Source organism: Dama dama, chromosome 1 (assembly GCF_033118175.1).
Source record: "Dama dama isolate Ldn47 chromosome 1, ASM3311817v1, whole genome shotgun sequence".
Lineage (NCBI taxonomy): Eukaryota > Metazoa > Chordata > Mammalia > Artiodactyla > Cervidae > Dama > Dama dama.
In genome coordinates, this window is record NC_083681.1 from 29,305,558 (window position 1) to 29,332,370 (window position 26,813).

Here is a 26,813-nt window from a genome sequence, read left to right on the forward strand (position 1 = left end):
AAGGATCATGAAAGTGATGTAAACCTTCCCAAGTCCCAAGCCAACTGGAGATTCTCACCAGACCCCCATGTCCACCCTGAAATCAAGAGAAGGGACTGGTCTGTCAGAGAAAAAGCAGCCTCCCAAAAGTGGGAGGTGATGGGGCCACGGAGAGAGAGAGGAGCTGAGAGCCACGTGGCTCAGCTCTGGCCCAGGAAAGTGGGTTTGGGTTCACTAAAATACAACATCATCCACGAACAAGCAACCACAGAGACCACAGTCATCAGACACACACACACAGACACACACGTCACAGGAGGTGGACGAGACCACAGGCTCCAAGTGGGGGAGGCAGGGTTGCATTATTAAGTTGAGGACAGGTGTCGAGGGGCTGGGGACACATAAGTTCTTGGCTTCTCCTGGGGAAAGACCTGTTGCTGAAGTGGCCGGTTTTCTTAAGCATCAGCATTTGCATCTAAAGGTTCAAGCAGCTGCCTTCAGGTTCTGGAGGTTGAAGCAGAAGAGAATTCAAATTAAAACAAACCCCTGGCTTCCTTTCAAACCTCTTCATCCACGCGTCTCCCAGCCATTCCTTAGGGCAGCCCCTCTGCCCATGGAAACTCCTAAGATGAGACCCACTCCAAGTGCCTTGTTCCCAGTAAACCAAGGAGGATGAGTCTGAGAAGCAGGACCAGGAGAAGAAGGTGGAGGAGGGCATGGAGCTCAGAGGAAGGGGCTCTCTCAGGGGGATGGAAGCTGGCAGATGAACACATGGAAGTTAAACCCGAGTTTCTTTATCAGGACAGCCTAAAGAATTGCTCACAGTCCTAAGACTCAGGAGAACAGGGTTTCCGAGGAAGTTCTAGTTTTTTGTTTTTTTTTTTTTTTAAAAAGACAATTGTTGGCTCAAGGTTCCCTCCGTGGCACCTCCCCACACGGCTCCCCAGATTCGGAACCACCAGCTGCCGTGACGTGGACAGAACGCTGAGCCACAGTTGGGACACCTGCTACCTGGACTCGATCTATAGCCACGTCAAGCTGAGGCATCCTTGACCTCCCCAGGGCCCAGCTAGAAAATGGAGGTAATGAGCCTCACTCTGCCCACCCATGGAGCTGTCATGAGGATATAAAAGCACTTAGGAGTGAATTCAAATGCTCCACAGGTTCCCCGTGTTATTACCATCACGGTAAGAGCTGGTGTACCGGCATTCTACATCCAGAAATTTCTTTCAACTCACAATTTAGGATAAAGTATATCCTTTATTTGGGGCTTCCCTGCTGGCTCAGTGCTAAACAACCTGCCTGCTAATGAGGAGACACAGGTTTGATCCCAGAGTTGGGAAGATCTCCTGAAGAAGGAAATGGCAACCCACTCCAGTATTCTTGCCTGGGAATACCAGGAAGAATTCTAATATCCCATGGATAAGAAGTCCCATGGACAGAAGGAGCCTGGCGGGCTACAGTCCACGGGGTTGAAAAGAGTTGACACTAGTTAGCAACTAAACCACAACATATCCCTTATTTGTATGACAAAACAGGCAGCGTGAGCTAATAGAAGACTGACCCCTGCTATATCCCAGTATGTTGCAGGGCACGCCATAAAGGGAGGCAGGCAGGTGCAGAGGGGCGTGGTGAAATCCAGCCCTCAACTATCAGTACAAAGTCCTTGAGCCCAGGTTCCAGTCTGCTACTCACTATCTGGATGGCTCTTCTCTCTGACCTCAATTTATCCATCCATAAAATGGGGCTAAACCCCACCTGTCCTACTTACTTTTTCTGGCAGGCTTCAGTGAGTTTGTGTATGTGGCGGCAATTTGAAAACCATAAAGCTTTTAGATTATTGCTTTCCTGCATTACTATAATGAACAATGGAAATGGATACTAAACAGTAACTTAATGCTGCTAAAGGTCAAGAACTGATCATGCTGGTATGGCATTGGGGGTGGGGATTCGGGGCCTTATACTATTCTTCCTATTTTTGTGTAGGTTGGAAAGTTTCAGAATAAAATGTTAACTTCAAAGGATGGCCTGAGGAACTTTCTGAATCATCACCGGAAACCATTGTCTTTATACTCCTTTGAAACCAGGAGCATTTCACGAATGTTAATTCCCTCCCAAGTCATGCCCACGTGGCAGGTAGGATGACGCCCGAGCAACTTGACTGCTGGGTTGTAAGGAAGCTCTGTTTCCCACCTGCATATTCTGTGTGTGTGTGTGTGTGGTACGGGGAGGTTTTAGTCCATCTGTCTCGTCACCCTTCAGACGTGAGTTTCTGCAGCCGTGCACACTGCAAAAGCTAGCCCAATTCTTCCCTGATGACTCCTCAGCCAGACTCCGGTCAGAACAGTGATGGTGACAGGAGGATGCGGGCAGACAGCATCTTACCTTTGTGCCTGGGGGCTGCACTTCAGTTCTCTGCTTTCTGGGGCTCCGTGGCTGGAAAAAGAACCAGGATCAAGCACAGTGAATGTATGGAGGGCAGTGAATGAACTTCTCACCCCAGTGGGCCACCCCCCTGCAGCAGCTATGCTTGTCTCGGACGTTGGGGGGAGCCTGACCCTCAGAGCAGATTCATCCAGATTCATGCAGACTGCAAGTCAGACAGACCTGGGCAGATCCCCGTCTGCTATTCACCTGTTAGAGGACGTGGCATATTCCTGAACTTTTTGAGTCCCTCTGTTGTAAAATGTGGAGAGTGATGCCTACCTCCTGGGGTGGTGTGCCCATTACTGAGAAGTGAAGCACTCTGTGCCGTGCCCAGCACTAAGCAGAGCCCCTGTAAACAGCGGTCGTCAGGAGCAGCAGCCTGTCTAGTGGAGGTGAGGGGTGACACAGGGCAGAGGACCTGGGGACCCCCCTCTGGCACCTGGAAACATGCCTGGCCGGCCAGCTCTCAAGCAGCCACAGCACCTGGCAACCATCCTTCACCCCAAGCTGTACAAGGACCCTTGTCCATTTCCCCTGCCCCACCTGGGCAGGTAGTCTTGACACTTACCATTTGCAGTGACGAGGTTCTCCACCTGAGCCTCCTCATCCCCAGGAGCCCTGCAGGCAGATGAGATGCAAGCCTGTCAGAGGTCTCCGGGGCAAACCCAGAGAGCATCGCCACTCTCCTTGCTGGGGCAGGGCCCAGGGATTCATCTCCTCCAGGTCATGGTAAATCATTCTCCATTATGGGGCTCATGGGGTTGGGGGAGGTCAGAGGAATTTACAGGCACCCTTCGATGTTGGCACCCGAGGTGGGGTAAATGCTGGGAAGAGGTGTGTCCTGCCACTGACTTGGGACTTCTGAGGTCCAGGGTTACCATGGGGACTAATGAGTGTGCCCTTATGTAGGGGCAAAAGGGTGAGTGAGAGGAAGCCCAAATTTCCACAAAAATCAAAGAGCTTCATGAGAGCTCTGTTGTAAAATGTGAGGAGACAGACCTCAAGAGAGACCCTGAGGCCAAGCCCAACTGTCTCAAGGGCCTCCAGACAAGGATCCAGCATCTCCTTCCTCCCCCTCCCCCACCCCACACATACATCAGAAAACGAAGGGCAGGCTGACCCTTGATGTTTTGACCTCTCCTTTGCCCCCAAGGCTGCCTGGCAACCCTCAAAACTTCTACCCCTACCCCAACGCACATGGCCTGTCTCTGAGACAAGAATCCAGAAATACATTCATTTGGGGTCACACACCACGGGCCCCTCCCTGTCCCCTCCCAGCGACACACCACGGGCCCCTCCCTGTCCCCTCCCAGCGTCACCCCGGGTGCCCACAGCAATGGTATCCTTACCGCGGCTTCTGATTGAAACTGCACTTGCATCGGCGACCTGAAAGGCAAGGAAACCATCCGGGTCAGCGTCTGGCTTGGCCAGAGCAGGGCTGCACTGAGGCTGTGGGACTGTGACTAGGAGCCTGGGATCCTGCACAGTGCACGCCTTGCGCAGCTGTACGTGGCGATCCTTGGTTGGAGGAGGGCTCTTCTGATGTCACGGTTCAACGCGTCTGTCTGCTTGACCACATGAGCGCTGACAGCTGCAAGCAGCCCAGGCTCACGAGGGGAAACAAATGCAGGGGGACACGCCTCGGAGCCCTCTAAGGACAGCCCCTGTCTCCCCTCCCCTGTGGCGTCCCACTCGCGCCCTGATGGATCCAGCCACCCCGCCCCTTTGTATCTGTGCTGTTTTCATCGAGTACTTATTTTGTTCACGCTTCACTGTTTCACTGAGCACCTATTATGTGCCCAGCAGTGTATTAGGTCCTGGAGATAACTAGGAAGAGAGATGGGCTCCTTCCTTCTCCAGGAAAGAGAACTGCCAGCCTTTTATACCGTATGCCACCTGCTTCACAGCCACAGACATTGCCCTTAGCGAGTGAACAGAGGAACAAACATACTTACTGAGGATAAGCAGGATCCCCACCGAGAAGAGGACCACGGCAAACACCAACCCTCCGATTCTCAGGGTCTGGTAGTCTGCAAAAGGAACAAGAGTGAGAGACAGAAGCGGGGAAGGGCCAGGGAGAGCATGTCGGTCCCTCCCCTGGATGGGGTTGTACCTCCCCTCACCATTACCCAGGGTTACCATCACCACTCACCATAATGAAAAGGGTCCTTTTCTTTCTCCTGCTCAGCTGCTGGAAAAACAAACAGGTGTGGTCAAGAGGAAGACAGCTCACATCCTGATTCCCAAGTCTCCCACCTTGTCTCACGGGCTTCACTCCTCACAAAGGGATCCCTGGAAAGCAGGGCCCAGGAAGCAGAGATGCTCAGAGAAGCAAGGAAGGGTGGGCCAGCCTGCCAGGGTCACTGCGGGGGCCAAAGGCAGGTGCAGCTCAGAGCCCGATCAGAGTCTGTTCACAGGAGCTGCACGTACTGCCCCTTCTGAATCTTACATCATCCCCCAAAGGCAGGGGGATTTTCTTCCTGTGACAGGTGGGGAGGCTGAAACCAAGCAAGGACACGTGACTCGCACAACCTAGACTGATGTGCAAGTCTGGCTCCCAGGACTCAGGCTGAGTCTACAGGGACCTGCTGGGCTTGAGGGCAGGAACCAGTGGGGAGAGGTGGGCAGGCTGGATTGGGGGCTGAGTTAGCTGCTGCCTTCCAGGACTTTCTGTGCAGACTAAAGGCGGGGAAGCTGATCAGACATGTAGACTCTCAGAGCCCCCCACCCCGAGTGTCCCCCAGGGCCAGGACCTTCCATGAGAAAGGGCTGTGGCTGCCACCCTGCCGAACCAGGCCCTGAGGGGTACTCACCGCTGGCCAGGACCGCTGGGGCCAGGAGGCCGCACAGGAGGAGCAGCACCACTTCCATGGCGTCTGGGGACAGAGGGAGGGAATGGATTCTCTGGGTAGGAGACTCCCCACTCTAACCCTCAGCCCGGCCAGGGCCCCAGTTGGACTCCCACCCTGACTCCAAGCTCTCCCTCAGATGGTTTGAAAGCCGAAGCAGCTGCTATTGACAGACTCCTTACAGAGGGTTCTGCAAGCTTGAATTCAATTACAATGGAATCAGTTCAACCAGCAGGCGCTGTGACTAATAACCCGTTTTGCAGGTGAAGAGCCTGAGCTTAAAGGAGGTGAATAACGCTCATGGTAGCAAGCAGCGGAGCCTGGATCCTAACCCAGCTCAGGAATGCCTTTACTAGGCTGCCTCTCTGGTGCCAAAGTCACAAAACCCCAGGGGTTTGGGGAGATCATCTCATCTGAGTCCTCCTCCCTAGTCCACCCAGAGACGTGGCCATCTCTAGCTCACTGAGATGCCTGGGACTTCTGCCCTCATCCTCTACAACCGAGACCCACTGGTGGAAGTTCTATCAGATTAAAAATGGGGGCAGGGAGACCAATGCCCCTCGTGTCTAGCTAGGGGTGAGGGTGGGAGGCCTGCTGTTTCCTGGACTCTGTATAGTAAACCCTGAAGGGCTGACAGCTCTCCCTCAAGGTGCCCCCGCACCCTCTCACCTCCAAAGTGCCCAAGTCAGCTCCTCTCATAGACTCTAGTTCATAAACCTCTGAAAGCTGGTTTGATTAAACAAAGGGAGCGGGGAGACAGGTTCTCGGAGCATCAATGTCCGGCCACCCCTTCCCCAGCAGGTGCCTGAGACGTCTGCTTGAGCCCCTGGTCTCTGGGGTCAGTGGTCCCTGGATGGGCCATCTGCATGGAGGCCTAGGGCAGAGCAGCTGGTCCCTCTAGGGATGGATTTCGGTGCAGTTACACATGCCTCACTCCTGGGCTTAAAGGAGGGCACTAGAGAGCTAGAGAGGTAATGGGAAAGAAACCCAGGCCAAAAAAGACCAAAGCTGCTTGCTCTTTCTTAGTGGGGTGAGACTGGCCGCGGTCTGACCCCCTGCACGCTCTCTAGCAGCCAGGACCACACGTGCTGGGAGGGTTCATTCCTCTCCTGGCCCAGCAGCCTGCAGCCCCCAGCGGCCCTTCACCTCCGGGCCAGCAGAGGTCAGAATAGCTCCATCCGCAATCAAACCAAGGCAGTGACCCTGGACTTGGAATTCAAGAAGCATTTCTCATAAGACAGTCATTTGCTTTTAATGTTACTTCATTTAATATTTGTATTTCTTTTAAATTTCACATTATATTTCATATGTATAAAAACACATGTAATACACATAATGAAACAGTAAAAGGAAACACCCATAAAGAAGCTTAGGAACTGGCACTTTGTACACGCTGCTACATTTGTCTCTATTTCCTCCAACCCATCCCCCTTGCCTTACTCCCATAGGTAAACAGTACTGTTTTTCAAATCTTTTGACTACCACTTCCACAGGAAATATTTTTTACATTGCAACCCGGCACAAATATACATACATGTAAACCAGAAATAACAATATTGCTAAATAATACTTAGCCTTAAAAAGGATGATGCCCTCTGATATTTTCTATTCTGTTTCTCTAAAAGAAAAAATGGCTAAGCCAATTAATGGCTAGACCCATAAATTGGTGGGTCACTCCTCAGTTTGAAAAATTATATTTGAGAGATAAGTTTAGGAGTTAAGTCATTGGGTTGTATAAGTTATCAACTTTATAGAAAATTTTCAAACTATTTTCCAAGTGACCATCCCCACTTTAAAGTCCCACCACTGCATATGACTGTCCCTATTACTCCACATCCTTATCAATACTTGCTATTACTAGACTGCTTAATTTCTGCCAATCTAGAGGTATAAACTATGGTCTCAATTGGATTCCTTAAAAATGGAGTCTAGCTTCTGATTGTTGATTTGCCATGCCTGTTTCTTCATCAGTGATGGGCTTTCATGTCTTCGGCTCAGTTTTCCAGTGGGTTGACATCACTATTATTCACTTATTATTCTGGATACTAAAGTTTTGTCATTAAGTATACTTGCCTTTTTACATTTTTATTGTCTCTCAATGAATACAATTTCTTAATTCCAATGTGACTGAATGCAATGATCTTTCTGTCTTGTTTAAAGATATTCCTTGTCACCCTGAATCAGAAAGAATTTGCAGGACTTCCCTGGTGGTCCAGCAGTTAAGACTCTGTACTCTCTATGCAGGAGGCCAGGTTCCATCCTGGTCAAGGAACTAGATCCCGCAGGCCAAAACTAAAGATTTCACACACGGCAACTAAAAGGTCCCACATGCTGAAACTGAAGATCCTTCATGCCACAACTAAGCCTCAGTGCAGCCAAATAAATAAATCCTAAAAAAAATTGTTTTCTTCTAAATATCTTAAAGTTTTGTCTTTTACATTTAAGTCTGTATTCCATCCAGAATGAATGTCTATGGAAGGCATGAGGTTGGGATCCAATTCTTGCTTTTTCCACCTGACAATCAGATGTCCTGGATAGCACCATCTGTCAGTATCTTCTCTCACGATGCGCATGGCCACTAGTGTCATGTATCTGGTTTCTGTTCAGGTGTGGGTCTGTTTCTGGCCTTTCTGTTTGGATCTATTGGTCAGTTTGTCTGTTCCTGCATCAAGATCACTGTTTCAGTTACTATAACTTTATGGTAATCTTCCCAAGAGGTGGGAGAAGCCTTCTCTTCTTTTTCTCCTCTCTTCTCTGCCTCTCTTGCCTCTTCCTTCAGGAATGTCTCTGCTATTCTTGGTCTTCTGCTCTTTTATATAAATTTTAGAATCAGTCTGTCAAATTCATTCAGAATGATTGGGATTTTCATTGGAATCACAATTCATCTATTCCCTTGTGGCTCAGCTGGTAAAGAATCTGCCTGCAATGTGGGAGACCTGGGTTCAGTCCCTGGGTTGGGAAGATCCCCTGGAGAAGGGAAAGGCTACCCACTCCAGTATTCTGGCCTAGAGAATTCTATGGACTTCTCCTAGAGAAGTCCATGGAGTTGAAAAGAGTCAGACAAGACTGACCAACTTTCACTTCATTTCATAGAATGTGGGGACAATTAACATTTTTGTGATATTGAGTCCCCTATCTATAAATAAGTCTTTTCATTTCTTTAGATCCTTTTCAATGCTTTTTTTTTTTTTGGCTCTGCCACAGGGCATTGGAATTTTAGTTCCCTAACCAGGGATTGAACCCGTGCCCCCAGTGGAAGTGCAGAGTCTTAACCACTGGACTGGCAGGGAAGTCCCTCAATGCATTTTAATAAAGTTTTATAAAGGATTTCATATAGGTCTTGCACATCTTCTCTTAGATATATTGCTAGGTACCTTATTATTTTGTTATTTAAAATACTATCTCTTGTGTTTTCTAATTTTTGCTGGTATGGAGAAAGATAATTGATTTGTATACATTGATCTTAAATCCAATAATCTTACTAAACTCTCTTACTAATTCTAATAATTTACCTATAGATTCTTTTGGGTTCTTTGTGGACATATCTATAAGTGATACAAGACTGCTTCTTTTATTCTATTAGAAAAATATACTATTTATTTATATTTCCTGTCATACTGTACTGCTAGGACTTATAGGAAAATGTAGAATAGAATCAGTGATAAAAGACATACACACATACAGTCTTACTACTAATTTTTTAATTTGTATGTTTATTTTTAATTTTCCCCCAGCTTCACTGTGACATTATAACATTGTATAAGTTTAAGGTGTACAATTACACCATAAGGTTTGTTAATACGTCCATCACCTCACATGACTACCTTTTGTCTGTGTGTGTTGAGACTGGATAATGAAAATGTGGTAAATGTATTTATATATGTGTGTGTGTGCGTGCTTACACGCTCAGTTGTGTCCCACTCTTTGTAACCCCATGGACTGTAGCCCACGAGGCTCCTCTGTCCATGGGATTTCCCAGGCACAAATACTGGAATGGATTGCCATTTCCTTCTCCAGGGCATCTTCCCGAGCCAGAGACTGCACCTCCTGCACGGCAGGCATCTCCTGCATTGGGATATTATGTAGTTATAAAAAAAGACATTACTGATTTTAAGTAGATTTCTTCTAACATTTTAGAAGCTCCCCTCTAATCCTAGTTTTCCAACATGTTTCTGTTTTATATTAACTATGAATGAGCACTCTACATCTGTGTTTTTTAACCTTTAATCTATCAGTTAAGTAAAGTGAATGTAAAATTATCTAACATTAAATCATCCTTGTATTTGTGGGATGAAACCAATGTATTTTAAATGCATTTATGTGCATGAGTGAGATTGGGCTGCAATTTTTATTTTATTGTATTGACCTTGCCTGGTTTTGGTATCATGGCAGTACTGGCCTAACAGAACAAGTATTTCCTCTCTTGCTATTCCCTGGAAGAGATTGCAGAAGATTGGAATAAATATGGTATAAATAAATAGTATGTTCTTTGAATGTTTGATAAAACTAAACTATCAAATCACCTGACTTAGTATTTTCTTTGTCTATTCAATGAGTTAACGGTTACAACACTCTTAGGCTTCCCAGATGGTGCACTGGTAAAAGGATCTACCTACCAATGCAGGGGACACAGAAGACGCGGGTTCAATCCCTGGGTCAGGAAGACCCCCTGGAAAAGGAAATGGCAACCCACTCCAGTGCTCTTGCCTGGAGAATTCCACAGACAGAGGAGGATGGTGGGCTACAGTCTAGGGGGTTTGCAAAAGAATCAGACACAACTGAAGGGACTGAGCACGCACACACACCCACACAGACACACACACACACCCCCACACACACACACACCCACACAGACACAGACACACACACACCCATACACATAAACAGACAGACACACACACACAGACACACGGACACACAGACACACGGACACACACACCCCCACACAGACACACAGACACAGACACACACACAGAGACACACATAGACACACACAGACACACACACAGAGACACAGACACACACACAGACACAGACACAGACACACACACACACAGACACACACACCCACACACACACAACACTCAAGATTTCTACCTTTTTTTGATGGACTGTAGGCCACCAGGCTCCTCTGTCCATGGGATTTCCCAGGCAAGAATACCGGAGTGGGTTGCCATTTCCTCCTCCAGGGGATCTTCCCTGAATATAGTTAGTGAGTTATAATTTTTATAGAAATGTTCCCTTTTCTATTCAAATTTATTAACGTTGTTTGTAGTATTTTCTAGCTATCATTAGAAATCATTAATTTGTTGGATCTGAATTATGTTTTTTAACATTGTTAATTTTGTTTAGTTGTGATGACTCCCTTCTGTCTTGATTTGACTCACTAGAGATTTAACTGCTTTATTAGTCTTCTCAAAGAACCAACTCTTAATTTTGTTGATCCTCTTTATGGTGTTTTAAATTATTCTTAATTCTTCCCTTATACATTCTTTGGGTTTATTCCACTGTTTTCTCTTTAGATTTGTCTTCTTTTATTGTATGTTTAGTTCATTAATATTTAGCCTTTCTTGTTTTCTAATATTAGCATTTAAGACTATAACCTTCTAAGTGCCACTTTTGTTCCAAATATAAGCTTTGAAATGTGACTTTTTGATTATTGTTTAGTTCTTAGTATTTTAGACTTGTGCTATAATTTATCTGACCTGTGCATTAAGAAGCATGTTTTTTAAATGTTCAAATGTATAGTGATTTTAAATTTACTTTTGTTACTAACTTCCAACTTAAGTGCACTGTGGTCAGAGAATGTGCTCTGTAGGATTCAGACATCCTGAAATTTATTGAGACTTGCTTTATGATCTAGTATATGGTTATTCACTTCAAAAACTATATTCCATGTATTAAATTACAAATTCTTTTATTGTTGGGAAAAAAGTTCTATATGGCATTGCGTGTGTGCATGCTAAGTTGATTCAGTCGTGTCTGACTCTTTGTGACCCCATGGACTGTAGCCCACCAGGCTCCACTGTTTGTGAGATTATCCAGACAAGAATACTCGAGTGTGTTGCCATTCCCTTCTCCAGGGGATCTTCCCAACCCAGGAGTTGAACCCAGGTCTGTATTGTAGGCAGATTCTTTACTGTCTGAGCTCCCAGGAAAGCCCCTGTATGCCATTAGACTAAGATAATTAATTAACCATATTATTGAAATTTCTGTATGTTTTCTCATATTTTGACTGTGTGACCAATTTGAGAAAGTTGCCTTAAAATCTACCACTGTGAGGAAGGATTTATAAATTTATCCCCAAATTTCTTATAATATTATAATAGTAAGTTTAAAATTGTTACATTGTCCTGTTAGTTGGCTCTTTTAGGATTACAAATGAATCCCTTCTTAAATTCAACTTTACTTTCTACTTTTCTTTATGCATTGTGTGTATCTTATCATCTTACAGTAAACTGCTAGATAAAAAAAAATTCAACCTGATTATTAACTGTCAAGTTTGCTCCATTTAACTTTATTGTGATTACTGACATATTTGGTCTGATTTCTACCACCTGTTTTTCCCCCACTTTTCTTATGTGTATTTCTCTTTTGATTTTTTTTCTAATTTATTTTCTCCCTCTACTGCTTAAGAAATTATCCAAGTTATTTTTAGTCTTTTAGTAGTTACCTTTGGAATTTGACAATTTGTATTTTCTATAGACTGAATGTTTGTGTCCCCAAAATTCATCTGTTGAAACCTAACTCTCAATGAGATGGTATTTGGAGGTAGGCCTTTGGAAGGTAATTAGATCATGAGGTGGGGGAGCCCTTATGATGGGATTAGTGCTCTTTTATAAAAGAGATCCCACAGAACCCTCTTGCCCCTCTGCCATGTGAGGGGTCAGTGAGGAGATGGCTGTCTATCAGCCAGGAAGCAAGTGTCTGTCTATCATCAGACACTGAATCTGCTGGCACCTGGATCTTGGACTTCCCAGCCTCCAGATCTATGAGAAATAAACATCTATTGTTTATAAGCCACCTAGCCTCTGAACAGACCAATACAGTATTCAATTTCACAAAGGTTTAATTTATTTTTTTGGTTGTGCCACATGGCTTGTGGGATCTTAGTTCCCCCACCAGGGATCGAATGTAGGCCCATGGCAGTGAACGCACCAGGTATTAACCACTAGAGTGCATGTGCGCTCAGCTGCTCCAGTCGTGTCTGACTCCTTGCAGCTCTATGACTGTATGTAGCCCGCCAGGCTCCTCTGTCCATGGGATTCTCCAGACAAGAATACTGGAGTGGGTTGCCATACCCTCCTCCAGGGGATCTTCCCAACTCAGGGATCCAACTCAGGTCTCCCGCATTGCAGGCGGATTCTTTACCAGCTGAGCCACAGGGAAGCCCAAGAATACTGGAGTGGATGGCTTATCCCTTCTCCAGCAGATCTTCCCTATCCAGAATCGAACCGGGGACTCCTGCATTGCAGGCAGATTCTTTACCAACTGAGCTATCAGGGAAGCCAAAATGTATAATAGTTAAAAGGTAAAATATTCTTCTTGAAAAATACACTCCCTTCCTGACACATATGCTATTATTGTACAAAATTTAAGTTCTGTTCTTAATTCTGTGAAATAGGTATTAGTGTTTGTATTTCTTGGAAAGAAACACTTGTCTATAGATTCACCTGTGTGTATGGTGGCCAGCCTTCAAGAGAGCCCCCAGTACCTCCTGGCATCCACACCTCTGTACATTCTCCTTTCACAGTGCGCCAGGGCTAGTCTGGGTGACCAGTAAAAACAGGGCAGAATTGATATGCTACTTCCAGTATCAGATTATAAAAGGCACCACAGCTTTCTTTTCTTACTTTCTCTCTCAAGGATTGCTTGCTCTAGGGAACGTTACCTGCCATGTTTTAAGCATGCTCAGGCATCCTTGTGGAGAGGCCTGAACCGAGGAGCTCGGTTCAAAAGCCCACGAGGAAGTAAGCTTCCCATGAACCACTAACCGAGCTTGATCATCCAGCCTTCGCCGACCATCACCCTGGCTGCAAGTTTGACCGCAAGCTCATCAAAGGCTCAGAGCACAACCACTCAGCTCCACTCCTCCTGACTGCTGACCCTCAGAAACTGTGCGAGACAATAAACATCTGTTGTTTTAAGCTACTGTTATGTTGCGACAGATAACTCGTGGCATGTATTTACTAACCCACTTGTTTATGATTCCTTTTGAATCTCAGGCATCCATCAAGCCATTTTCTTTATTCCTGGAGAACATCTTAGAATTTTCTTTAATGAAGACCTACTAGCTGTAAACTCGCGCTTTTCTTTATCATCTCACCCTTCTGGGGGGCAGATCTAACATTCCCCAGTAATTCCAACCTTCTAGTATTCAAGCTTTTGTCTAATTCCCTTCCCTGAACAGGGGCAGCAGCTGGGACTGCTTCTAGCCAGCGGAGGGGTTATGAGGCAAGCAAGGCCCCTCCAGGGAAGAGGAAGGACAGAGGTCAAGGGTCCCAGGCCACTAGTCACTGCTACACCTCTCCACAGCTCCACCTCTCCACAGCTCCACCCAATTACCTCCATAGATGCTGAGATTCAAGGAAATCCCCCCACCCCAACACATACACATACACACTGAATTCCTAAACGGAGTTATACAGTTCCAGGTTCTGCACGGGATAAACAGGCGAACAAGACAGGGGGGCAGTGTGTGAAAGCAGAGGACTCAAGATATTTCGGCAAATGTGAAGAGAGCTTCACAAGAGGCGGAGACTACACTCGAGGAGTAGCCAGCATGGCAGGCACAGAAAAGGGAGCAGGGACTACAACAGGGCACCTCGGAGGTTTCCATGGAGGAGCTGACATTCCAGCTGAACCTTGAAAGCAGTATAGGACTCTGAGGGACTGGGGTAAGAAAAGAGAAAAGGAGAGGCATTCCGGTAGAGGAAACGGCATGAGCAAAGGCAGTGAGATGGGAAAACAGGGATCACAAACAGTATTCAGTTTCAAGTTCAGTTCAAGTTGCACCTCAAGGTACTTCATTCAGGAGTGACCACCTGAAGTGGCTTCCTCAGAAGGATTCTGAATGAGGGCAGGTAGATGTGAGGACCTTCATCCATCTGTGATGTCTGCACAGCACAGGAGGGGCCGTGACAGCCATTTGCCAAGTATTTGCCATTTTGAGAGTAAGATACCTTCCAAAACAGTGAATAATCGAGTTGTGTAAAGCATGAGAGTGTGGGTGGTGAGAATTCTGATAAGAGAGCTGGAGTCAGCCTCTAGAGGATCTTGCATGCCAGGCTAAAGAGTAAAGACCTGTCTTTGTATTCTAAAGAAAACACTTCTGATCAAGTTACAGTGAGCTGAAAGAAATACTGTTACAGATTTGGAAAGAGACCAACTCTCCTCCTTCAAGCTGCTGCCCAGGCCAGGACTACACCAGCCACACCTCAGCATAAGCCTCCTCGGGGGACCTCTTGGCCCCCACACCCATTTTTAAAAATCTCGCTGGTCCCTCTGGCACTGCCCCTGAGTCAAGTGGCCAAGGACGCAGACAGAGCCTCTGAAGGGACACAGAATGTCTTTCTCTTGTGGCTGCACCGAGGAACTCTTATCTCCTTCTCCTCTCCCTCCCACACAATGCCCCCTCTCCGTCCCACACCACACACTCCTTTCTCCCAGAAACGAGGTGAGGCTGCCCAGGGCTGGCCGAGGGGAGGGGGAGGTTGAGAGGTGGCAGGGGTGCTAAACCTCATTTCCAGGCCACAGAGTCTAAGCAGTAGATGAAAGGGTGGGGGGGTGGACCTTTGGAAGATGAAAAAGCAAGGCAGAGTTGGATGGAGCTAGGAGAGAGGGTTCAGGAACATCACATTAGCCACCTGCACGTGTGAGATCATGGACCCCCCCACCTGGGAAAGCCTACGGACTTGGTCCCCTGGAATGGAGATCTGGTGAAGTCCTCACTTTTAGACGGGGGTGGGGTATCTCTGGAACTCTAGATCTTTCAGACCATCCTCCCCATCTGGAAAACGGAACCAGCCACCTTGTGCTTCCTCTGAAGCATCTTCAGAGAAAGAATTCAGTTTCCACTCATTTTCCTGCTCCGTTCCACGCTCTCATTTATCTTGACACTGGTGAACAGCTGACACTTCCGGTGGCAACAGCCTGTCCATGTTAATTTCCCTCCCTGATCTCTCTGCTGTCTGCACAGTTGCTTTTCTGCATGTGCAGGAGACAGCAATCAGAAGAGTTTCTCTGGTGATTATCTTTCCATACTGAGTCACATAATTTCACATAATTGCCGGGTAAAAGCTGCTCAGAAAGAGAAGCCGCGAGCTGATGATATAGCATCATGCTATATTATTTTTGATTCCACGAAGCAGTGAGGTAGATCAGAATACCCAGTTCTATTGTGAAAATAACTCAGAAACAACCTCCCTTTAAAATGCACAAGCTCCAAATTACAGGGAAACATTCTCATCTCATCCTCATCTCTGTCTCACTCAGCCCCCAAGACCTCGCTTCCCTTCCCTGGCATCCCACCTGCTTGCATTCCCTAGGGTTCAGCCCATCAAAAATGTGCCCAGAGGGAACACCAAGGCCTGGGTCCTGACAGGATCCCCAAAGAAAGATAAGGCCCCCTCCCTAGAAAGGACATGCTGGAAGGGGACCTTTATGGGGTCACAGAATGCCTGGAAAAGTGAAAGTGTTAGTCGTTCAGTCGTGTCTGACTCTTTTGTGACCCTATGGACTGTAGCCCACCAGGCTCCTCTGTCCATGGGATTTTCCAGGTAAGAATACTGGAGTGGGTTGCCATTCTCTTCTCCAGGGAAGCTTCCTGACCCAGGGATCGAACCTGGGTCTCCTGCATTGCAGGCAGATTCCTAACCATCTGAGTCACCAGGGAAGCCCTAAGAATACCTGGGCTCACTGTTTAGGCTAACTGGTTACCCTGGACTGTTATTGCATGCCAGGGGACAAGATTTAGCCTATGATGTATCCAAATCTTTGGAACAAAGAAGCCTGTAAAAGGAAGATTTTGCTGTGTATAAATAGATATAAGCATGATGTGAGGTATACCAGATGGACTTAGAACCACTGAATGCCAGTGAGTTAGAATGATTGAGATGAAAGCTCTTTATTTGAGGAGTCTGAAGTGCCAACAGAGAAGTAATGTAGCCAATGCATCTACCCAGAACTCACACCCCCAGCTCCTGCCTGCGGCTCTATTATGCTGGCACTGGGCGCCGGGCAGGCCAGGACTGGAGGAGAGGAGTACCATGAGCGAAACAAGCAGGCTGGGCAATGCCTGAGAGCACTCCGGCAGCCTGGCTGGAGCCAGGAAAGAAGACAAGGCACCTCAGGAATGCTGTGACCGAGGCAGTGAGGAGGGAGGAGAAGCACTGACAGGCTCCTGGCTCTGCATTAGAAGATTATCTTGAGGGAATTCTTCGGCGGTCCAGCGGTTAGAACTCTGCACTTCCACTGCAGGGGGCACGGGTTCGATTTCTGGCTAGGGAACTATGATCCCACATGCTGTGTGGCTTGTCCAAAAAGATAAAGACCGCCTTTGGTTGGTCAGATGTCAAGGGGGCCGTGCTGGCTCCTGGGAAGGCGCCTGTTGGAACCACGTCCACAAAGGGTCTTCAGAAGGCCTGGAGGCCAATGCCTCACTCTCTCAACAGGAGGCAAAGAGATGATCAGAACAGTCCTTTCTGATTATTCTGGCTGGGCTGTGTGAGTGAGTCGGTAAAGAACCTGCCTGCAATGCAGGAGACCCAGGTTCAGTCCCTGAGTCAGGAAGATCCCCTGATGAACCCACTCCAGTATTCTTGCCTGGGAAAATCCCACGGACAGAGGAGCCTGGCGGGCTACAGTAGATGGGGACGCAAAGAGTTGGACGTGACTGAGCAACACACACACACTTATCACTGTAGCATAGATATGAATGGTCTAAGGCCGGGCTAACGGCTGAAAGCAGAGACTAAAAATTATCACAGACAAACTGGTCTGATTTATGGGGGAAAAGGTGGATGCTTTACATTCCTAAGACATTAGTAAGTCTTACTGTTTGGGAGGAAAATATTATAGAAGGCAAGAAGTCTGATCTCTTTGGAGTCAGGGGCCTGGCTCCAGCAGCCATTTCAAGCCTCCTTAGCATCTGTTTCTATGAAAGGGTTATGCACGCCCTCCATGAATGGTATCTTTGGTCCTCAATCATAAGTGCTCACAAATGAGGCTTGGGTGTATGGTCAGTATAATCTGGTGGATGAGGCCCAACTCCCGGACTGGCTTTGATGTGCACTGTGCTTTTATGAGAACGTGGGCGACATAATGCCTCCAGGCCACACAGGCTGGAATGTTGTCTGTTGTCTGGAATGTTGATCTTCTCCGGCACCCCTTCCGCCTCCCTGGTCTCCCCACTCCCCATCCCTGTTAGGGCAGCCAGGCGTCCTCTACACTCAAGCAAACCATCACCTCCACTCACATGCAGCTGCCCTTCTCTCTAACTTAGATGCTTTGATTCAAAGCTCTCTTGGGATTTTATGTAGAGGAGAAAAAGAATGCAAACGAAAGGACAGTCATCACCTACATGACTGCTGTCTGGAAGCGCTCCCGAGGGTTCCTCGGGGGTCCCTCCTGACTGAGCTCAGCACTCCTCTCCACCTTCTCTGTACCAAGCTGCTTTCAGGATGGGGAGTGTCTGTCCCTCGCCTCATGTCCCATGTGACAAGTGGCCTGGAACGGAGGTAGGGACCACACCGTGGCCTCAAACCCCCACAGTGTGCCCTATACTCTTGGACCTTGAAGCTCCCAGAGATCAGCTATCACCAAGTTTCATCATCTGTTTTTGTAAAATGCAAGGTGATTCTTCTCTATCTTTGGCCCCTTTGGGAAGGTTCAAGGGGGCTTCTCTAGTGGCTCAGTGGTAAAAGAAGATCCCCTAGATGAGGAAGGGGCAACCTACTCCAGTATTCTTGCCTGGGAAATCCCATAGACAGAGGACCTCCACGGGGTCACAAAAGAGTCGGACGTGACTTAACAACTAAACAACAACAGAAGGCTCAAAACCGCCTTTCCTCACATAGCTGCAAGGTACAGCTGCAGCTTTCTTGACTGTAGAAGCCTCCATACAATGCTTCCCGCAGGCCCATCCACATGCGGCAGAACTCAGAGCCAATGGCATGAACCTCAGGGACACTGAGGGCTGGAGCTCGTGCAGGTACACAAGCCCCGCCCCACTCACACTGCACACTTCTGGGAGCAGAAGCCTGGACCACAGTGTGAAAGCAGATGTGGAACCAAGACAGGTGAGTCTTCTAGGTGAGTCGTCCAGCTGTGAGCTTGGCTGTAGGAATAAGCAAGGTGCTGGCGACTGGCAGTTTGGGAGTCAATGGGACCGAGCCCTACTGGGAGCATTGGAATCATTCTATGGACTCTACAGAAGGAAAGGAGAATGCTGGGATGGGAAGCCCATAGTTACAGCCCAGTCTGGGGCCAGGACTGGATATAAGAAATGATAATAATAATCATAATAAACAGAATATTGGTCAGGTACTATTCTTACTACTTTAAATATTCATTCTCATTGACTCTTAAAAATAGCCTGGAAAATATATGTTACCATCAAACCTATTTTAAAGGGAAACAAACTGAGGCAGAGAAAGAATGGTCCCTTGGATGAGAGCTGGATTCCATACTTCCGCCCAGCTCAGCCTGCCTCCCTGCTGAGGGAGGAAGGGTAATCTTCCTGCTGTGAGCCCAGGACTCCAGCGCCCCCAGCCCCACACCCCAGGGGAGGGTTCACACCCACTCAGGGACAAAGGCCACACCGGGCCACCTGCACTGCTGCTCGCAGAGGGCTCACGTCCCTGGCAGCTGCCACTCCAGTCCTTGCTGCTGTCCCAATCCGGTGGGCTTAGGCTGCAAGGCTCGGGGGCCCAGAGAGAGAGTCAGATGAACCCTGTAAGAGGGGACTCCTGCCTCTGGGTAAACATTTACCAACCAAGTCCTAGCGTCGCTGGCCTCATACAAACCCCTGAGAGAAAAACAGTGGGATTCACAGTGTCTGCCAGCTCACCCCCAAGAGAGAATTTTCTATTCCCTTGTGGATAGAGAGTTGTTCACTGGAGAGGGTGTTTTTTTTGGTAAGAGAGTATGGAATTTGTGCAGCTGCTTAGGTCAGAGTTGACAGCATAGCATGGAGGGATCTGGAAGTTCAGCCAACCCCGCTGCCCACTTTCCAAGGCTATTATAAAAGTCAAGTGAGGTAATATACATGAAGGTCCTTTGTAAACTGTAAAGCTCTGTGATAACAATACCTAACAGCTATTAGGCATTCATGGCATGCCAAGTACTGTTCTAAGTGGTTTATATGTACTAATTCATTCAATCCTTACGGTAGTTCTAGGAAATGGCTCCATTTATGATTATCCTCAGTATACAGATGGAGAAACTGAAACCAGAAAGGATAAGCAACTTGTCTAGAAGTCCTAGAGCCAGAAGGTAGCAGAGCCTGGATTTAGACCCAATCAATCTGGCTCCCAAGTACTTGCTCTGAATCTCTCCACCATCCTGCCTCTCTGCAATTCAGTGGCTTTGGGGGCTTGAACTAGTCACTCTACCTCTTGGAGTCTTTGCTTCTGAAACTGTAAAACAGGAATCTTAGGAGCTGTGAGGATTAGGTGAACTAGCCTCTGTGCATAAGCAGTTATCATTCACCCACATCCATCCCTTTGGTATCTCCTTTTGGAGAGTAGCCAGCTCCTCCCCAGCTCCAACCTTGAAGGTCTACTGGAGGCTGCCAATCACAGCCCCTCCCTTGGTGCTAAAAGGACTGGGTTTGAAACTTCAGTGTCCCTCAGGGGTTGTCACACAGTCTGAAGCAATAGAAGAGGGTTCACAGCAGCCAAGGTGTGAGATGTGGGGGTGGGGGAATCTGGTGCAGAGAAGTCAGGCAGCAGCTCACCAGGGAAGAGCTGGCAGGAGAGAGAAGCAGGGAAAAGAGGTGGGGAGAGGGTCCCGGCCAGGTATGCTCTGGGCGGCCCCACAGGCTCCCTGTCTTGCCTCAACCAGATGCAATGGTTTGGATCATTTGCAAGGAAGGGGTATCAGGTCACAGCAGGAAGTCTCTGCCTGGTAAAAAGCAAGTGCTTTTAAAGTATCAACTGCTGATGCTATTAATATCATTATTCCCCCCCTCCTTCCTCAGCTTCCGCCTTGATTTTCTAGCTTCTCTTGGGAAATGGGGAAGAGAAACAGAGAACAGAGCTGGGGAAAGGCCCCAGTGGCCTCCTTTCACTTCCCTCCACCCCTGGAAGGCTCCAGAGTCCCCACAACAGGAGCGGGGACAGGCCCGGTCCACAGCAGAAGCAGGCAGACCCGGACTCAACAGAATCAAAAGGCCTCCGGGGGCCACTGCCCTCTTCTTCCTCCATAAAAACAGGCTGCATTACCCAGGGCCGCCGACAGGAGGCGTGAGGTGCGCAGATCTGCCTGGCGCAGCTGAGGCGGGTGACGTAGCCTCCCAGCCCCAAGTGCGGAAGCCCCCACCCAGAGACCCAGAAGCAAGACAGAGGACATGAGACAGAAAAGGAAAGAAATCCCAGAGTAGAGAAGCTGACCAGGGGAGGGGGCCCAAAGAGAAGTGCAAGAGGGGCAGGCAAAGTGAAAAGGAAGAGGCTCCGGGATAGAATGGAGGCTGGCCAATAAGAGGAGCCACAGAAGATAAGACGGTAGGATGGCATCCCGGACTCAATGGACACGAACTTGAGCAAACTCCAGGAGATAGTGAAGGACAGGGAAGCCTGGCGTGCTGCAGTCCATGGGGTCACAGAGTCAGACACGACTTAGCGACTGAACATAAAAGAAAAGGCGCTCCTGATGGAAATTGAACAAGGGATGGACAAGGTGGCAAAGCAAGAAGAGTCTGGAGACTGCTGAGAAAAGAAATCTACTTTGGAGAAACATCAAGCAAGGCTCCAGGCTGTCTTCCTCCCCATGAGCCCCCAGCTGGGCCTCCATCCTTGGCTCCCCCGGAGACTTCACCAGGCCCTGCCTTCCCCAGTCACACCAGTGCTCCAAAGAGTAGTGAAAGGAAAATGTGCCCGGGTGGGGTGTGGAGAGAAGGGTCAACAGACAGCTGCAACTCCTGGGAGAAGCCAGTTCACATCCTGCTCTGCCTGCAGGGCGGCTGCCCCACAGGAGACACAGGTTCTCTGCTGTCCCAGCAGCCTGCTGGGCAACGGCCAGGGGCCTGAGGCTTAGCCCTGGTGGAGCTCAGGTGCCCCACCCCACGGTCAGCACGCCTAGCCTTCTTCCTAACCCAGAGGCCTCCCAGAAGAAGCCACTGCCTCCCGCAAGGGGCCCCTTCAGGGTGTCTCCCTAGGAGGCCTGGGCTCTGAGACTCCCAGGGTGGGGGGCAAGCGGACTTCTGCAAGATTGGGATGCTGTATCCAGGACACCCTGGTCCTCCTGCCTCCTGGGTTTAAGGGAGATTGGAGTAAGGTCTATCGGACCAGAGACTCCTGTCCTTCAGCCTCAGACCCTCAAGTGTACCTGTGGCTGTCGTTAAGACAAAGGGGGACCAACCATGTTGTGTATGATCCACCCACCCTGCTCCCTGCCCATGATGGCTGAAGGGGATGATCACAGTGATGGTGGTGATGCCCCTAACATCAAACATCTGTAAGACGCCTGACTTACCAGACAACTTCACAAGCATCAGCTCAAAGGAACATCACAGCTGCAGGAGATGTTGGATATCAGGGCCATTTTACAGATTTGAGAAGGTGAGGCTCAGAGTTACATCACTTGTCCAAGGCCCCGCAGCTAACAATGGCACAGCTGGCATCGGCCCTTACGTCTGTGGATGCCGCATGCTAGGCTTTTTCCACTCTTACTTGCTGCCTTCCTGGCAAATGCAGCAATGCATGGGCGCTAAGGGAAATCAAAATGCTGACTTTACTTAAGACCAAGCAGGGCTCGTTGGATGGAAGTGGTCTGACCCAGTCCAGGGGAGAAAAAACAGGACGAGAGAATAACCTAGATAAAATTCAACAGCTTTAACGTTTACACCAATGATGTCATTTTCTTCCCCTTTTCACGGTTTCCTGCCCAGCTCTGTTCTGTCCACTATGACTGACGTGAAGGCTGGGACCCCAGAGCTCCTTAGGAGGCGGGAGGGCTGGCTCATCCGTCAGCCATCACTGGACCCCAGCTGTTCGCATGTCTTCCTGTCACTCACTCTCAGCTGAGCTTCACACCATCATGGGCTGTCTTCTCTCCCTCCCAAGCCTCCCCACAGTACCTGCTGGGCACCCTGCTGCTCTCTGCCCAGCAGAACATCTGCATCTATGCGGGAAGCAAGACAGTATCCCAGACGGGTTGTAGGAGGTCCTGGCCATTGGAACCAGGCTCACAGGGCAGGCCAACAGACTACCAGCCCAGCAACTGACAGCCTTTCAGAGCAGGTTGCCAAGCTGCAGACCCCACTCCTGTTTTTCTTCTGGTCTAGCTCAAAATTAGATTAAGGTGTAGAATTGAAATAAAGACGATCCCTACTCAAAAATATATCCATACCCACAACATTCTCCAAAGGAGAGAGTTAATTCCACCAAACGTTTTGTTTGAAAGGTAAATACTTCCAATCCTAACAGTTATTTACATCTTGGCCCAAGTTATTGAATTAGATTGATTTCCAAACAGCTAAGATCTGCCTGCATTTAGGTGGAGAAATTGGTAGAGAAAAGGAGGATAATTTTGGAATGAGGAATAACTTTGGAAAGAATGGTATCATTATTCTTCCAGGAACCAAATTAACAACATGTACTGATGGCCTCCTGTTGTCCAGGACCTCAGTCATCACTGGGGGAGCTGCAGCAACAGAGTCCCTGCCTCATGGAGCTTATAGTCTCACTGAGCTCCCAGGGTTTGCTCCCCGCCTCCGGAACACCACGTCCTATCTGTGGCAAAGTCCTAGCCGTGCCTTCTCCTGCAGGATCTCTGTAAGTTTCTCTTCCACTGCTCACTGTAGTTCAGACCCTCATCCCTGCTCCCCTGGGTTGCTGTGGTACCTTGCATAATACGGTAGTGCCTGCTTGCTCAGTTGCTCAGTCATGTCCGACTCTTTGTGACCCCGTGGACTGTAGCCTGCCAGGATCCTCTGTCCATGGGATTCTCCAGGCAAGAATACTGGAGTGGGTTGCCATGCCCTCCTCCAAGGGATCTTCCTGACCCAGGTTTTGAACACACATCTCTTAGGTCTCCTCCATTGGCAGGAGGATTCTTTAGCACTAGCGCCATCTGGGAAGCCCAACACTCTAGTAGCTGTACCTATCTTTCACTCTCTCCCTATAATCTGTCTTGGACATTAATTGGACTGATTTAATACACCTAACGTGTATGCTGATCACTTCTCTATCAAACTCAAGTGTATTCATGGTGTTTCCATACCTTAATTACTTTTTAAAAAATCAAAACTTTTAAGCCTGGCATATATACCTCTATATCTTTTCTACTCTTCTAGTGTTTCCTCCCAGTACTTTCAGCTAAGATGATCTACTCCCATCCCCCACCACAGGTGTATCGAGCTCCAAGCCACTGAGTATTCTCTTCCCTCCACTGAGCACGGCCTTCCCTTCCCTGTGCAGTCCAGTTCTCAATCCTGCATCTTAGGATCACATGGAGAGCTTTTGCATAATAATAATAATAATAGGGATCAACTAAGTCCCACCAAATTCTAAACTCTGGGGGTGTGACCAAGGCATCAGTCATTTTTGGAATCCCTCACTCATTCTAGGGCTTCCCCAGTGGCTCAGCGGTAAAGAATCCACCTGCAATGCAGGAGACTTGGGTTTGGTCCCTGCATCGGGAAGATCCCCCCTAGAAGGGCATGTCTCCCCATTCCAGTATTCTTGCCTGGAGAATCCCATGGACTGAGGAGCCTGGCAGGCAACAGTCCACAGGGTCACAAGCAGTCGGACACAACTGAAGTGGCTAAGCACGCAACACACGCACTCGTTCCAGTGTGCAGCCGAGGCTGAGAAACGCTGTCCTTGTCCAACTGCCGCTCCAGCCCGTGGACTGAACTGCAGGCTTCTTTCTCCAGACTCAAAGAGCACCTGTGATCTGTCATTAGCACTGACTTGCCACACAACACATTCTGGTTTACGCTCTCTTTTTAACAAGGTTCTCCTGGCTGGAAGGTCTCTGTTACCCCATGACTTGTAAGAGCTGGGGTGGTGCAGACAGCCACTGAGTGCTGGCTGACAGACTGATGTTTGTCTTGAGGAGGGGAAGGAGCACAGTTCCCATCACCAGGCTTTGGAACTGTGCAGAAGTGGGGGTGCAGAAAGGGACTGGAAGCCTAGCCCTCCCTGTCAGTATCGTCAGGGATAAATCATGCTGATGGTACAACATACCCTTGATTTGGTGTGGTGAAAATCACACGTTACTTCTGTGATCTTCCTCCGCCAAACCCGTAAGCCAAGAAAAACATCAAAGTCCCCACTGAAGGGTATATCTACAATATATCTGACCAGTCCTCCTCAGAACTCTTAAGGTCATCAAAAACCAGGCAAGTCTAAGAAAGGGTCACAGCCAAGAAGAGCCTGAGCAGACATAACTAAATGGAATGTGGTTATCTGGATGGGATTCTGGAATAGAAAAAGGACATTAGGGGAAAACTAAAGCAATCTGAATAAAGACGGTCTTTAGTTAATAATAATATATCAACATTATTTCACCAATTGTAACAAATATACCACACTAAGACAGTAATCAGGAAAACTGTGCAGGAGGGTTGTATTGGAATTCTCTGTACTAGCTGTTCAGTTTTTCTATAAATCTAAAATTTTTCTTTAAAAGTCTATTAAAAACAATTTAATAAATTTTTAGTTCCATTAAAAAAACAGAACAGCTCCTCAACCCCATCAAGCCCATGTCTGGTCACCTTCCTGGCAAGCAGCTTGGAGCCCTATGCCCGCTGGTGATGTCCGATGCTTCTGTAACAGGGGCTGGGCTTCTATGGTTCAGAACCACAGAGCAAAAAACCCAGCAACAGCTTTTAAAGCTGCCTTTTAAAACAAGTGCTTTAGGTCCAACTACAGGTCCTGGGTGGATCTGCAGGCTTCAGAGGAAAATGCAACGTCTTCCCTTGATTTGCATGTTAAATGCTCATCAAATAAGCATTAAACATCAAGTATTCTGTTTAATAGCCTAACTACAAAATTCCAGAGAAGGGCTGAAGAGCATAGAGAAGTCAAAGCCTGGGACTGAGGAGACAGCAGAGGGTGGTGACATTCTAACAGGCTGAGGGGCTCCCGGCGGCTGTAGTCGCTTCACTGAATTCCTGCACCACCCTGAGGCGGCTGGACTGCGGACAAGCAGGCCAGGGGTCTCTGGCCAAGATCGCTGCAGCTGACACCCACCAGCATGGCCCCTTCCTCCCATCAGGCCTGACAGGGTCTCCTTGAGAAGCCCCATCTCTGGGTCTGCCCCACCATCCTTCCTTCATGGAGGAAGGCACCTACCTCCCAACAGCTGGGAGGCTGCAGGGTGGGCCTACTGGTCCCCATGACGCAGAGTTCTTCCCAGTCCTCAAGCCCAGGCCCAAGCCAGCCCAGCTGCTCAGGGGGAATGGGAGGGACAGAACCCCTTCATCAAGCACAGAGAACTTACTGTTTGAACAAGGAGGCGCCTTTATCTTTAATGTGGAATTACTTCTGAGGAAAAGGAAAAGAACTGACCACAAAAAGAAATAAAGCCCTCTCTTAGAAGCAACACACCAGACTCACAAATCACAAACACAGGCCTGGTTTCTAAAAAGACTCCCTTGGAAAGACCCCAAGCTGGCCCACCAGCAGGGTCGCGGGGCCTTGCTGCTACCCCCAGCCCCCCATCACCACCGAATATGACAGTCTTGGCAGTGCCAGGCCAGCCGTCACCCATGGCTTCCCCTGACAGCCCCCAGAGGCGGGGACACAGGGCAGCATTGTGCGGCTGACCCCGCCACAGGCCCAGGACACGAGCTGTCTGGAGCCAGGGAGCGGGACCAGACCTGCGGCCTGCCAGCCTGGGGCCCATGCCCCTGCCCCCGGGGGGACCTCAGTCCAGTTCCAGGGAGTCAGGATGGTGGGCCGTGGTGCACAGAAGCCCCAGGCCGGGGCCCTGGGCAGGCTTGGGCGGGTATGAGCGAGTGAGTGACTCAGGCCAGCCACGGGATCCCCTCCCCACGCCTGCTGACAAAGCACCATTCAAGACAGGCCAGACAAACAGTCCCAGCAGCAGAAACAGAAACTCAGAGCAGCTGCCAGGACCAGAGGCCCAGGGGCCAGGCCCATGAGACCCTGCCCACAGGCAAACCGCAGTACAGGGCAGCTTGACTGGCCCCTTCCACTCTCTCTGCCCAACAGCCCATTGCTTGAAAGCAGTTGAGCCCACAGGGCACTCTGTCTGTGCTCACACTGACTTGCCTGGTGGTGGAAATGACATGGGATGATCCCTGACCTACAGGCCCGTATACTCGGAAAGACACTGAACCTGGTCACTTGCCTGCGTGGAGGTTTACCT

The 26,813-nt window shown here is 48.7% G+C and overlaps 1 protein-coding gene across 1 annotated transcript in view; it reads right to left on the minus strand.

Moving 5' to 3' along the window:
• Window positions 1-316: 316 nt before the first annotated feature.
• Window positions 317-26,813, minus strand: part of FXYD6 (FXYD domain containing ion transport regulator 6) — a 33,139-nt gene continuing 6,642 nt past the window's right edge. Inside the window, exons 2-8 of the mRNA XM_061145113.1 lie at window positions 5,220-5,282; window positions 4,559-4,597; window positions 4,362-4,436; window positions 3,756-3,792; window positions 2,975-3,024; window positions 2,365-2,415; window positions 317-483 (exon numbers count right to left, since the gene is read on the minus strand). Of these exons, the coding sequence (XP_061001096.1) occupies window positions 2,387-2,415; window positions 2,975-3,024; window positions 3,756-3,792; window positions 4,362-4,436; window positions 4,559-4,597; window positions 5,220-5,277 (288 nt within the window). The 5' untranslated portion in view covers window positions 5,278-5,282 and the 3' untranslated portion in view covers window positions 317-483; window positions 2,365-2,386. The remainder of the gene's footprint in view (window positions 484-2,364; window positions 2,416-2,974; window positions 3,025-3,755; window positions 3,793-4,361; window positions 4,437-4,558; window positions 4,598-5,219; window positions 5,283-26,813) is intronic.